The 14,918-nt window shown below is 40.8% G+C and overlaps 1 protein-coding gene across 1 annotated transcript in view; it reads left to right on the top strand.

The window, feature by feature from the left end:
- Positions 1-5,201: 5,201 nt before the first annotated feature.
- The window catches only part of LOC118415705 (serine/threonine-protein kinase Nek4-like), a 13,564-nt gene continuing 3,847 nt past the window's right edge, over positions 5,202-14,918 (top strand). The window contains exons 1-12 of the mRNA XM_035820454.1: positions 5,202-5,686; positions 7,745-8,011; positions 8,562-8,759; positions 8,964-9,071; positions 9,239-9,396; positions 9,831-9,957; positions 10,311-10,433; positions 11,067-11,213; positions 12,267-12,434; positions 12,741-12,813; positions 12,965-13,181; positions 13,872-14,044. Of these exons, the coding sequence (XP_035676347.1) occupies positions 5,594-5,686; positions 7,745-8,011; positions 8,562-8,759; positions 8,964-9,071; positions 9,239-9,396; positions 9,831-9,957; positions 10,311-10,433; positions 11,067-11,213; positions 12,267-12,434; positions 12,741-12,813; positions 12,965-13,181; positions 13,872-14,044 (1,852 nt within the window). The 5' untranslated portion in view covers positions 5,202-5,593. The remainder of the gene's footprint in view (positions 5,687-7,744; positions 8,012-8,561; positions 8,760-8,963; positions 9,072-9,238; positions 9,397-9,830; positions 9,958-10,310; positions 10,434-11,066; positions 11,214-12,266; positions 12,435-12,740; positions 12,814-12,964; positions 13,182-13,871; positions 14,045-14,918) is intronic.

Genomic DNA, 14,918 nt, shown 5'->3' on the forward strand with positions numbered 1-14,918 from the left:
ATAAGTAGAAGTTATCTCAAATAACAACACTAGTTGAACATCGCAAAGCCTTTCTGGTACAGAAGCGCCACGTAGCGGACAAAGTTATTATTACAACGTACCGTTATGCCAGGCGGAAACATTTTTGCTTTCTTATCTGTGATTGGTCAAATTGATAATGTCTTAAGCATGCTTATTGGTAAATATTGTCCAATGGCAGCGTATCTATTTTACACCTATGGTACATTTTAACCCGTCTATCAAATGCAACAATTTGCTATTGGTAAGCTTTGCCCAATCATATTAACGATAGACTCCGCATTGGCCAATCAACAACGTTTTCTTTTCCGTATGTCAACGATAGATCTGCATTTTGCTTTCTGATCACTAGGGAGCGCTGTAAGACCGTGTCCGTAAGCATTTGAACTTAAACCGTGTCAGATAGCCGTGTTGACTGTTGCATGCTTTTCTTGCTTGCGGTCGCCATGGTTAGGTGTTTGAAATGATTTATGCATTCATTCCTTGTCAACATAAGGCAACTACACCTGTCCTTGGTTCTTAACATCATTCGCACACAAGTAAACAAACTTGTCCCTGGCCTTGAACACCCATACGCGAATATACCTGGCCTTGGTGCTGAACATCCACGAGTAACAAAACAAGTAAACACAGCTGTCCCTGTGTAGTAGTATTCACAATGGCACACCTGTCCTGCGCGCACCAGACAGGTGGTGAATTAAACTCATTATCGGCTCAGCAAATCAGGAGAGGTATGCAAATGAGCAAGATATGCAAATGAGACAGGGAAGGGAGAAAGAAAAGTGAGCGCGAAGTTTGTATGGGCGAGATAGCAGCAGGAAGGAGTAGAACATGTCGCACGTTCCAAGACAACCACCGCCGGGCGCAAGCGCTGTCCAAGCAAGCTCCGGTACCAGTAGTTTCCTCAGCAGCCACCAAGATAAGACAAGCAGCCGGCACAGCAGCTACTAGCGGTGCCTCAACAACAGGACCCGCAAAATGTTGCGAAGCCGGTTCAGCAGGCGGTCGGAGAGGGCCGCATGCAGTTCGCTCAACAGTCCGCCCAGCCGCCACAACACACGTACAATAAGCGAATATACACGTCCTTTGTGCTGAAAATGAACACGTAACAAAACAAGTAAACACACATGTCCCTGCACAGTACTTACACATGGGGCCTTTTCCCTCATTGTATGTCGTAACGTTACAGCGTGTGTTCATATCATTTTCTAATTGGTCCAAAGTCCGGCCTGCTTATTTTTTCCAGGTCCGTATATTTTCAGACTGGTCTAAGAAGGAAACCGGTTTTGGACTGGTCAGTACAATGTACCGGTCCCCACCCCTGACCAGCTACAAGTAACGTTATATTGATACAGGTACAGTTGACATTTTTTATTCAGGCTACAGCAAGGTAATGTTATGGTTGACATCTTCTGCAGATTCAAAATCTAATGTGAGCATGCGAATAAAAACAAGGTCAGCAAAGAAAACAAGATACCCAGATTTCCAAATTCAGAGACCATAAAATATAATATATGGAATCACAACAACAAGACTTTTTCTCCTGCATTCAGTGATCCAGTATAAGTGACACTGGTGTAAACATCAAAATCATCAAACAAAATAAAATTAGTATGTCTTTGACAAAGAAATCTCTATGTCCTCTATTCATGTCTGTATCGTGCAACCAACAGGTAGCTCTGATCCAGAAGGTTAAATTCCCTGACTGCCAAGACAAAGTACTTTTAAAATGTCCTTAAACGAACGTATAAAACAAATGAACAACAGTCGAATGTACATCATTAGAAAAAAAGGAATACGTATGAAGAAGTTATTGGAAGTCGTTATGATATCAATAGTTGTACTGTACATCGCAATGCCTTTTATAGTACAGAAGCGTCGCCTTGCGGACAATGTTATTACTACAACGTATCATTATGATACCAGGCAAAGATATTTTGTTTTCTTATCTGTGATTGGTCAATTTGATAATGTCTTAAGCATGCTCATTGGTAAAGATTGTCCAATGGCAGCGTATTTATTTTACACCTATGGTACATTTTAACCCGTCTATCAAATGCAACTATTTGCTATTGGTTAGCTTTGCCCAATCATATTAAGACTCCGCATTGGCCAATCAACAACGTTTTCTCTTCCGTATGTCAACGATAGATCTGCATTTTTCTTTGTGATCACTAGGGGTCGCTGTGAGACCGTGTCCGTAAGCATTTGTGAAAAAGACTGAGACATTTTGTGGTTTTAAACGTCCTGAGATTTACTGTTTAAGTTTCACGATTGATGAATAGCATGGCATCCATTCTATTTTAACTCTAATTTGCTCCACTTATTGCTTATGCCGAATTCGGAGCTATATATTTGGATGGGTATCAGGGTTGCGCTAGTTGGGGAGGGGGTGGTCAACATCAACGACAATGGTAAACCATGTCAGATAGCCGAGTTGAATGTTGCAGTCTTTTCTTGCTTACGGTCGCCATGTTTAGGTGTTTGAAATGGTTCCTTCATTCATTCCTTGTCAACATAAGGCAACTACACCTGTCCTTGCATTGGTGCTGAACACCCACAAGAAACAAAACAAGTATTACACAGCTGCCCCTGTGCAGTAGTATTCACAATGGCACACCTGTCCTGCGCGCGCTAGACAGTTGGTGAATTAAACTCATTATTGGCTCAGCAAATCAGGAGAGGTATGCAAATGAGCAAGATATGCAAATGAGACAGGGAAAGGGAGACAGAAAAGTGAGCGCGAAGTTTGTATGGGCGAGATAGCAGCTGGCAGGAGGGAGTAGAACATGTCGCACGTTCCAAGACAACCACCACAGGGCGCTAGCGCTGTCCAAGCAAGCTCCGGTACCAGTAGTTTCCTCAGCAGCCACCAAGACAAGACAAGTAGCCGGCACAGCGGCTACTAGCGGTGCCTCAACAACAGGGCCCGCAAAATAATGCGCAGCCGGTTCAGCAGGCGGTCGGAGAGGGCCGCATGCAGTTCGCTCAACAGTCCGCCCAGCCGCCACAACACACGTACAATAAGCGAATATACACGTCCTTGGTGCTGAAAGTGAACACGTAACAAAACAAGTAAACACACATGTCCCTGCACAGTACCTACATATGGAGCCTTTTCCCTCATTGTATACCGTAACGTTACAGTGTGTGTTGATATCATGTTCTGATTGGTCCAAAGTCAGGTCTACTTATTTTTTCCAGGTCCGTTTATTTTTAGACTGGTTTAAGAACGAAAAACTGTTTTGTACCAGTACAATGTAACGTTACCGGTCCCGAACCCCTGACCAGCTACACGTACAAAATGTATATTGATACAGGTACAGTTGACTTTTTTATTTAACCTACAGCAAGGTAATGTTTTGCAATTATCTTCTGCAGACTCAAAATCTAATGTGAGCATGCGAATAAAAACAAGGTGAGCAAAGAAAACAAGATACCCAGATTTCCAAATGTAGAGACCAAAAAACTTGAAGCATTTTGGTATCACAAAAACAAGACTTTTTCTATTGCATTCAGTGATCAAGTAAGTGACACTGGTATCAATATCAAAATCACCAAACAAAATAAGATTAGTAGGTCTTTGACAAAGAAATCTCTAGGTCCTCTATCCATGTCTGTATCGTGTTGCCAACAAGTAACGTTAGCTCTAGATCTGATCCAGAAGGTTAAATTCCCTGACTGCCAAGACAAAATACCTTTAAAATGTCCTTTAATGTGTACGTATAAAACAAATGAACAAAAGTCGAATGTACATCAGTAAAAAAAAGGAATACGTATGTAGAAGTTATTGGGAGCCGTTATGATAACAATAGTTGTACTGTACATCGCAATGTCTTTTACAGTACAGTTCAGCGTCGCCTTGCGGACATTGTTATTATTACAACGTACCGTTATGATACCAGGCAAACATATTTTTCTATATCTGTAATTGGTCAATTTGATAATGTCTTAAGCATGCTCATTGGTAAAGATTTCCAATGGCAGCGTATTAATTTTACACCTACGATACATTTTAGCCTGTATATCAAATGCAACTGTTTGCTATTGGTTAGCTTTGCCCAATCATATTAACGATAGACTCTACATTAGCCAATCAACAAAGTCTTCTCTTCTGTATGTCAACGATAGATCTGCATTTTTCTTTGTGATCACTAGGGGTCGCTGTGAGACCGTGTCCGTAAGTATTTGAACTTAAACCGCGTCGTAAAAAAGACTGAGACATGTTGTGGTTTTAATCTTCCAGAAGTTTACTGATTAAGTTTCACGGTTGATGAATAGCGCGCGAAATCCATTCTATTCTAGCTCTGATCTGCTCCTCTGGTCGCGTATGCCAAATTCGGAGCTAGATTTGGATGGGTATCAGGGTTGCGTTAGTTGGGGTGGGATGGTCAACATCAACGACAATGGTAAACCATGTCAGATAGCCGTGTTGACTGTTGCAGGCTTTTCTTGCTTGAGGTCGCCATAGCGTTTAAAATTATGTGTTTAAAATCATTTCTGCATTCATTCCTTTTCTACCTAAAGCAACTACACCTGTCCTTGGTGCTGAACAACGGTCCATACATGTAAACAAACTTGTCCCTTGGTGCTGAACACCATGCAACCATACCTATCCTTGGTGCTGAACACCAATACTGTACGTAACACAACAAGTAAATACAGCTGTCCCTGTGTAGTCGTACTAGTACTAGTATTTACCATGGCACACCTGAATGACCTGTCCTGCGCGCGCCAAACAGGTGGTGAATTAAACTCATTATCGGCTCAGCAAATCAGGAGAGGTATGCAACTGTGCAGGATATGCAAATGATGCAGGGAAAGGGAGTAGCGCGAAGTTGGTATGGGCGAGATAGCGGTTGGCAGGAAGGACTAGCGCATGTCGCTGGTTCCAAGACAACCACCGCGCAGCGGGTTCAGCAGGTGGTCGGAGGGCCGCAGTTCGCTCAACAGACCGCGAACAACAATTTTCCCGAAATCAGTCGAAAACAACGCCCACACTGATGATATCCATAGAATTTCATTACGTTGGCCTTGACATTTTCACTTTTCTAAAACTAAAAGTTTGAATCAAACGGTCGTGACAACCAAAGAGTTTTTTTTTTCTGACAACGTACTCGTACATGTAACGTTACCTGTCTACTGTAATACATGCAATTATTGCTAGGAGGCGCTGTAGATAATACCCATGTTGCCGTGCGGTGTCCACCATGTTACATTTCTGTGCGGAATTCAAGTTTTACGATTCGTCCACTGCAACTTTCAGTCCATATTCTACACCTTCCACAGCATTTTCTTGCCCGTCACAGTTCTACAAGCAAGGCCAGAAGGTCTGAGAGGCCGCGGATTGTCGCCAGATTGCCAGATGTAACCGGATAGTTCTCAGTTTACCTCCAAGCCGCATGTAAACACCGGGTATCGAGGAAGAGTCCAGCGGCAAAGCTCCGGGTTTCCCCCGATGATTCATACATTCCTTTGTCTTTTATTTCCCGAAATATGATTTAGTCACAGTCATCCGAATTCCTGAATGTTGAAAAGGGACTGTTGATCGCAGACGTGAAGATTTCCTACAGCAATGGGGCTGGAAGAATACCAGAAAGTTCAAGTTGTGGGGAAGGGGAGTTATGGAGAGGTGTGGCTGTCCCGACACCAAAAAGACAGAAAACAGGTCAGAAAAAGAAGAAGCGTTTTCAAGAAAAATCCAGTTGCTTTTTCTGTTGTTTTTGTGGCAATGACACTACTACGGTTTCACTGCATTTCATAATGTTTGTGAGGGTTTGAAATTGCAGAAGGCCGCACCAGCTTTTAGTGTCAAGTGCATGTTACGTTAGCAGCTGGCTAAGATCTTGAACAAACAGTTAACATTACATATTTTTGATTAATAAAGGTTTGACGGTTTATGATAGCTAGGTTAAACGTTTATTACACCCCAATGTGTAACTTGAGAAGTTACAAATAAAAATAAAAACTTTTATGCTTATTTCTCACTACCTCAAAATCTTGAATATGGAATTAAGGAATGCGTCTTGCAACTTGTTATCAGAGACTATCCCAATTAGTTGTCATGGTAACGTCTTGACGCCACCACCTGTAGGCATTTTAAGACATGGATTAAGGATCAAACGTTAAGGTTGTATCTACATGTTCACTTATCCAATTTTTTGGGAAGTCCCGCACTTGGTATTAAAAGGTACTCTGAAACTGTTACAGAGTTTAAATGTTAACGTTACACGCCGTGATGCGTTAACCCTTAAGGCTTAAATGACCTGTAAAATCAGGAAGCTAACCCATCCTTCCATTGAAAATTAAGTCTGAAAAAGTACTATCCAAGCAAATTAGTTGTACGTAGTTAATCGTTTGCCAGTATCTATTGGAAGTTTGCCCAATTGAGTAAGGCTCTGCAAACGTTAGAGACGTTGGTTATTGTGTTCCTTTCACCATGACAGGAACCGTTATACACAAACACACAATCATGGCACCACGTGGACCAAAGTATGTAGTTATGTTGACTTATAACAATTTTGAATGTCAATTCTAGAGATACCAAGTATAAGAGGGTCTGCATGGGGGGTCTCCACAACACTTTACGCTGAAGTCAGAAGAAAGAAGAACATCCAACGTACTAGTACTACGCTAAAATCAAGGAAGGCATTTACGCGAACTTTGGTCACTTTACCATGAATCATATAACATTAAAATATGCTGCCTACGCCTTACAGAAAAGGCCTGCTCTCATATTAGTACGTGTCGTTTACAATATTTACAGTGTGCACAATGTAAGTTTTAGAAAATGTCAGAACAACCCATATCTGGCAATTAGAGTTCATACACCTGAAAGAAAATAGAATATTGTATAATTTCACAAACAGCTATGATAAAATTAAATTATACCAGACTTTGTTACTCAAGTGTCAGGAGTCCGTGACTGTATTTTGAATATTTAATAATGTATAAGACCTCCAATCATATCTGTTTACTTCCCCTTTTCACTGCATTTGTGATAGAATTGATCTCATCAATAATTTAGACATTTTAGTGGCATCTTATCCAGCTTCTTTTCTGACTACTTGGCAGTTCTTTTGTGTGTATATCTTTTGGTTGAATTTGATATAATCTAACATTAATCTGAATCTCCTTCAATGAAGTACTTCCTGTAGAAGGGGAAATGTTCGGGAAAGTTTTTATGTTTCAAATTTTCATAAAATCACAGTTAAAATGTTCATTCTATCACAAAATTAACCCCTGCAAACTTTTACAGTAATGATCTGATTTATGAAATTGATATACATTTGTATTATTACTTAGTCGACTTTTGTCTTCAAGTTGTTGTATTGCCATATTGTCAAGATTAGTTGTTGAAAAAGAATTTGATTTTATGCATTCAAAGTATTCGGAATTCTAGGGAATTGAAAGAAAGTTGGCTTGAAGATTTAGAATGTTCAGATTCTTTCAAACATCCTTTTAGTTCTTATCAGCATGTATCACAAGTAGGAAATACAAATGTACAGGAAGTACATGTAGGCACGCTGAAATGTTATGACACAGAAATCTTTAGTTTATTGTATTGTATATATGGTATCATTTGTTGCCGCATAGGCAGAAGGTATGAAACATTTGTTAATAAGTACTAGTAACAGCATCCAAAATCTTCATTGTGCAATGTGATTTACCAACCCTGAGAAACTTTCATGCTAATATAGAATCTTCATCTCTTTCTGTTTTTCAGTATGTACTGAAACGTATGGACTTACAGAATGCATCCAAACGTGAGAGGAAGGCAGCAGAACAGGAAGCCAAGCTGCTGTCCAAGCTGCGGCACCCCAACATCGTGAACTACAAGGACTCGTTTGAGACGGAGGAGGGGATGCTGTACATAGCCATGGGGTTCTGCGAGGGGGGAGACCTGTACACCAGACTCAAGAACCAGAAGGGGGTGCTGTTAGAGGAGGAACAGGTGGTGGAATGGTTTGTGCAGATCACAATGGCGCTACAGGTTAGTAAACAGGTGTTTTTTGATAACTAGTTATCCTCCTGTGCTAACTAGAACAGATTTATTGTATTACTGGTACTGTAAATCTTGAAATGCTTGTGATTTTATTTGCATAAGGCCATGTTGATTTGATTACTTGTATATGGATAATCCGCAAAACTGCGAGAATGGGAATATACAAAAGTTTGACCAAATAAAATTTGCCTTCATTATGGGATCTATGTGGTCAGGAAGGTTGAACAAATGACTGTACATAAAGAATATTGGAATTGGCATTGCCATTCAATGACATTGGTTATATTTCTGGATATTTTTTTTTCATATCTATGGCATCTATTTGCTTATTTCGCAGCTGCTTTGTACGATTTACAAGATGGTTGATAACTTCTTTTTTTAGGGGTTGGGAAAATGAAGGTCAAGTTTGATAATGGGCCTCCTAGTGGCTTTCAACAGTACTGCCATGGAAACTGTCTTTATATCTAATTCTTTGTGATAAATACAAATATCTTAAGTAAATCTATTGGTTTCTTTCATCTCCTTACTTTTTCTTCAGTACCTGCATGAGAGAAACATCCTCCACCGAGACTTGAAGACCCAGAACATCTTCCTGACCAAGACTAAGATTATAAAGGTCGGTGACCTGGGGATAGCCCGAGTGCTGGACAGCTCCAGTGACATGGCCACCACTCTCATCGGCACACCTTACTACATGAGTCCTGAACTCTTCTCCAACAAACCTTACAATCACAAGGTGAGAGAGACATCCTTAAGTTAAATATAGCTAGTAGGAACTAGGAACATTCTTTGCCTATACCTGTTGCCCAGATGAACATGAGAGATTCCTTTATAAAACTTTTTTTCAGAAAATCAGAAAGTCCATTACTGTTCATAGCATTGTGTGTCCTTCTTTGATACATGTACATAATGTTTTAATGGTGTTTTGTGTTTTTTCCAGTCTGACATCTGGGCCCTAGGGTGCTGTGTGTATGAGATGGCCACCCTGAAACATGCCTTCAATGCCAAAGACATGAACTCTCTAGTCTACAAGATCCTCAGGGGAAAGGTAAGTCTGCTATGTCATTCTCATTAAAATGAATTTTATGAAATGCATACAAACTAATACTATGTAACGATTGGATAACAGTTCCGTAATGTTCAAATCCTTATTTATGATGTCATATCCTGTTCTGATCAGTTTACATGATGTCATATCCTGTTTCTTGTCCCCAGATGCCTTCCATGCCCAAGAAGTACAGCACTGACCTGTGTGACCTGATTAAGTTGATGCTGGCCCAGGATCCCGAGAAGCGCCCCAGCTCCAAACGTGTCCTGAGGAACCCTTACATCAAGACTCACATCGCCTTGTTTCTGGAGGGGACCAGGAGACTGTAAGTATCTTTTAAATTAATCAGTCAATGTAAGTGGTAAAAGTTGGGACCATGTTTATAAGTGAAGTTTATTATACCTGGTGTGCAAGATACTAGTATTGAATGTGTAGATTGGACTACAGAAGCCTTAGCAGTTGCAAAAATATTCAAGTATTTATACTACCAATGACCCTGAAATACAACAGTTTCTGAAGAAAATATCCTTTCAGTTCCTGATTAAGCAAGTATTATGATAACCTGCAATGGCATGTGATCACAAAATATGATCATGTACTGTTTGCTTCTCAAAGGAACATTTTTTGCGAGTTGTAATGCCAGGTTCTAAACCTGATTCAGACCTAAGATCATGTCAGATTGCTTTAAGGTCCAAAAGCCCCAGCTAATGTCATTGATGACTTTGAGTGCTGACATCTTCTCTTGTGTCCCTGTTCCAGGCAGCGCCCTCGTTCCTCCTCCGGCTCACGTCCTGGGTCGGGGTCCCGCCAGGCCGTCCCCCCCTCCCCGCAGAAGTCGGACGCTCCAGATGGACAGATGATGGGGTCCATAGCAACGGTATCCAAGGTATGATTGAGTACAGAAGTTAGCACTGTATTTGAATACAAATTCTTGAAACCAGAGAATTAAATCTTTTTGAATTGCTTCCAAACTCTTAATGGAAAATGGAAAATATATATGTATTATAGATTGTCCGGAAAATGGTGAAAACATGTTTCTTTTTGTATCATTACTGGTAAGAGGACAAAATCTTTGGTATGACAGGAATATACAACATATTACCTAAAAGTTTGTACTAGAATGTTTGGGAACCGTCCCAACAAGAAGTGTCTGTAACTCATAAATTGCATTTTTGAGTGAACCTCCATCCGTCTTGTCTTATCTCTTAATCATACCTTGATGTTCCTTTGTTTCACCAGGTGGATTTTGAAGTCCAAGATGTTCCTGATACCCCGGGTGTGGCCGTCAGTCCTGACCTGGAGACCATTGAGGAGAAATCCCCTCCTCCGACGGAACAGAATGTCAAACAGGCAGCAAGAAAGGTCCGCCATGCTCTCATTCTGTTGTTGATTGTGCTGTTACAACCTTTATATGTCTACAGTGTATTTTTACTGTTCTAGCTACTCCCTTGTCAGATGCCGATATTGTAAACCTTTTACTTAGGGATGGGGTTACTGTTAGCACAGGGGGTTCTAAGGACAGAGTAGATGTGGGATAAACAAAATGTTTTTGAATGGATATTGATTGTTGAGTGTTGTGAACCAGAACTTTGACTTATTCTTACACTCTTATATCTGCGTAGTAGATTCTGATGAAGACTTTTGGATAAAAAGGTGGAAATCAGTAACATATTGTTGTGTCCCAACTGCCACCTTTATGAAGCCCAATTGACCAAGCAATATAACTAATGCTTGTGTCAGGGAAAGAGAGGCGATAGCATGGCTAGGCTCAATCTAGATAGAAAATTAACTCAGCAATAAAAACTGTAACAACAGTGTTTACATTTTGACGCCCCGTTTGAACACCTTCACAAGCATTAGTGATCAGTGCTTAATTGGCCTGAAAGAGGATCACCCTTCTAGGCTTTTTCCTCCTCCTGCTTGTATGTTTGCTTTCTTTGTCGTTTGTCTGTTTCGTGCAAATAAATAAGCTCAATCTCCTATACATCCCTACAGACCCCCCTCCCCACCCCTGGTAGTGAGGAGCCCTCCAAACACAAGCAGAGGAGAAGGAAGAAGAAGGATGCAGACTCTGACTCAGTCAACAGTGTCGACTCTGTCACATCCGACTCCTCAAGCTCAAGGTCATCTGTGTTCGACAAGGTCAGTTGTTACTGTGTTTCACGTGCACATTTATAATAGGTATTCTTATTTTCTTGGATAGTGTTTTCTGGTGTATTTCATATCATGACCATTGTTATTGTAATAATTTGGAGTTACTATAAATGTTATTGTGGCAAGTTAATTTCTCACTGAAAACAATTTGTGTACAAATTTTACTTAATTCCAGTCTTGTTGCCCAGTACATGTCATAATCGTGGCTATCAATCTCTATATATATGGCAAAAAACAAGTGTCATGGAACATAGCAAATGAAGGCTTTCCCTTTAGTCATACTTTGATTTTTTAGCCCAAGTAAGTGCCAAAGGTTAATTCAGTCCAGTTGTATTTGACATTTTATTATATATGGCTCTTACCGGTAGTTGCTTTATGTCGAAATTTGTTGAACCACAATGTACATACAAACTGAGAATATCCTTTGTAATCGTTCATCAGTCACGTATGAATAACTTCAATAACTGGCTCTTGAAAACACGTACCTCCAAATTTTTGAAGTCTTCTCAGTGCACCTTGATCACGGAATGACCTAGTAGACTAGGCCTGAGACTTGCATGCATATGGATCTCACCACTTCCCCTGCCTCCTTTTGGTGTATCGCAGGGCTCCAAATACTTTTTTTCTGCATACTTGCACTGGTGCAGGTAACATTGAAAATTACCTGCAGCAGAGAAATTTTACCTGCACCACTCTGAATGTAGGAAGTATGGATCATATTGAAATTGTTGTGGAACCATTGCTTTTTTATAGGTGGTAACACTAACAGTCAATGCAGCTAATAACAATCCACATACACCTTCATCATAGAACATTTATGTATAAAACCCAGTACATGTACCAGTGCAGGATAGGTACAGGTAGACACCAGAAATTCCTGCACAGCTACAATTTTACCTGCACTAACCTGCATATGCAGGTGGTATTTCGAGCCCTGTGTATTGGGAAGTAGGACTTGGGCAGCTTTCAGCCATCATTGCGGTTCAGCTTTGCGCCTACCTTTGTAGTCATATCTTAACTGTACCCTGAATATTTTTCCAGCCCAAAGCAGTACAAAAGCCCCGTCCCCTGCCCCCACCCCCCCACAGTGACGAGACCCCCAAGAGGAGACCGCACTCAGGAGACAAGCATGCCAAGGGGCGGAGTGTGGAGTCCAGCTCAGGATACAGCTCTGTCTCCAGCTCTAAGGAAGATGCAGACACACCAAGGGTTAGTCACTAGTAGAGTCATGTTAGTTATTAGTAGAGTCATGTTCAGTCCCCCATGTTTCTTTGTACGTCCTACTAATATTTCAACCATACCACATCTCACGGGGTGAATTTTTTAAAGATTCAATTTTGGACCAGCGTTTTAGTGGAAGTGTTTTTGTACTGGTCCATTCTCACACGGGTGTTGACTTTTTAAAATTATTCACTTTTGGAGCAGTCCATTTTTGCATGGGTCAGGAGAAATATGCTGCATTTGCTCACAAATGTTGACATTTATCTAATATATGTATTCTTGTCATCCTTACAGCAAAGTATCAACAAGTCAGCACGAGCAAGAAGAAGAGAAAAAGTCAAGCAAGAAGTTAAACTGTCACCATTAGGTACTGATATCTTACTTTTTTTTTGTCTTCATCACATTATGTTTCTTTCTCCCTTGCAATATTTGTAACACTAAGCAAATGTGCATGTATTCTGGTTTTGATATGCAAGTCCTGTACGCTGTAACCACATGTTAGTATATATGAACAACAGTTCACAACAGGAGGTCATCAGGTGAAAGACCAAGGACAGGTGGGGACCGACCTAAAGACGAGACAGATTCCATTGCAGCTCCCAGAAGGAGAGCGCACTCCGACAGCGGGGGGTCTGGTGACAGCAGGCCGTACTCGGCCGAGACAAAAAGTAGTCAGGACAGCTCAGAAGAGGATGATGAAGTCGACTCTCAGTCATCCAACGAGGGAAAGAAAAAGTATGGCCTTGACAATAAGCTAGTTTAGAGTTCCAAGTGCATGTGTGCAGTGTGATGCATTATGGTCGGAGGTCGAAGCTTAAGGCCACTCGTATGTAGACAAAGAGTATGGCAAGGACCTTAATGCTTGACCCTGCATATGTGCATTTTGAACTGTGAAGTGGCATCTTACGGTTTTGAATTGATGTTGCTTGACTTGCAAATCATTGATTGTGCTAAATTGTCAGTAGGGTCCCAAAATATGTTTGTAAGAAATTAAAGTTATAACAGCACTAATGTACTAGGGAGGCATAATTCTTTGAAGATTATCCCAAATTGCCCGTTGAACAGTAAGATGCCCCAGTTTCTTGCAATGATTTTCCAACAAGAATCTACTCCATCTCACTACAAATGTTACAGGTAAGTTAAGCAACTAGATGAGTCTTGAAAATGGTCAGATGTCAGCACCCACTGTCTGTTACTGACAGGCAAAAGACAACGAATGCTGTCTGAATCCTCTGACCAGTTTCCAGTTACTTCAGTAACTTTTATGCCAAACAGCAATTACTGAAGCGACTGGATATGATTTTGGAAACAGTCAGACGTTGCAGGTAGAATCCACTATCTTTCGTCAGTCACACTTCAGTTACTTTTGCATCTTATTACCCAGATATCTAACCTTAATTGACGAACCTTTGTCCATCATTATAGGAAAGAGACGGAGATGAACAACTTCATCTGCCTGCTGGACACCACCCTGAAGATGCAGGATGGGAAGGATGAGGAGGATGACTCCCCGCGGGACGGAGAGGAGCCCCTCCCCATGGAGGAGGTCCCCACACCCCAGCCACCCGCACAGTCTCCTGCACCGTCCATGAGTCCAGGTAGGGACAGGACAGAACCAGGAGCATGCTTAGGCTCCCTTTCAATTAGATGAACACCTTTGAGTGATAATTGAGCAACCAGAATTGTATTTGTATAACTGATGACTTTATAGATTGAATATGATCCACGATGTTAGAGTATGTTCTTTAAGTCTGAAATAAAAACATCAAATACATTTGTGTAACACAAAAATCTTGTACGAAAGAAATTTTTCAATGATGTTCGTTATAACCATTATTGAAATTGTTGTTCTCTTAATGGTCACTTAACTATTGTCGCCTCAGTGGTTAGGGGTATTACTGCAATGTTTCTTTTTCATCATATTCCTTCCTTCCTCTCTCCCTCCCTCCCTTTCCTCTATTCTCTCCTACATTCCTTCTTCCTTTGGGCCTACCAACTTCTACAACAGCTAAAGATTCATGTTCTCAACTGTTGTATATAATGAACTTCTGCTTTTCAGTCCCTAACTATATACTCTCTCTATGCATCTATATTCTCTTGTCTCTCTCTCTCTAGACCTTCCTTCCTTTGTGCACCGTGTCCTTCAAGATGCAGACAGACCTTCAGATCTTCTAGGTATTGACTCAGAATCTGATGTGTACTAAGCATACAGACTTATGATCTCCCATCAATAAGAAAAGGCATGGTTGATTTGCACTAGGTCTTGCACAATGAATGTACTTTGCATCCATTTTTTTGTACAGATACTACATATTCTGAAGAAATAAGTTGCAGTCTTCTGCTCTATCATCTTTGTGTTAGTTGGAAATGAAAACAAGATATGCCTCTACTAGACCTTTTTGTCAAGTTAAAAACAGTTGTGGAAATTAGTTAAAAATAGGGGTAGTAAGCAGGGGGACTGAGCTTGCCTTG

This window comes from Branchiostoma floridae, chromosome 5 (assembly GCF_000003815.2).
Source record: "Branchiostoma floridae strain S238N-H82 chromosome 5, Bfl_VNyyK, whole genome shotgun sequence".
Classification (NCBI taxonomy): domain Eukaryota; kingdom Metazoa; phylum Chordata; class Leptocardii; order Amphioxiformes; family Branchiostomatidae; genus Branchiostoma; species Branchiostoma floridae.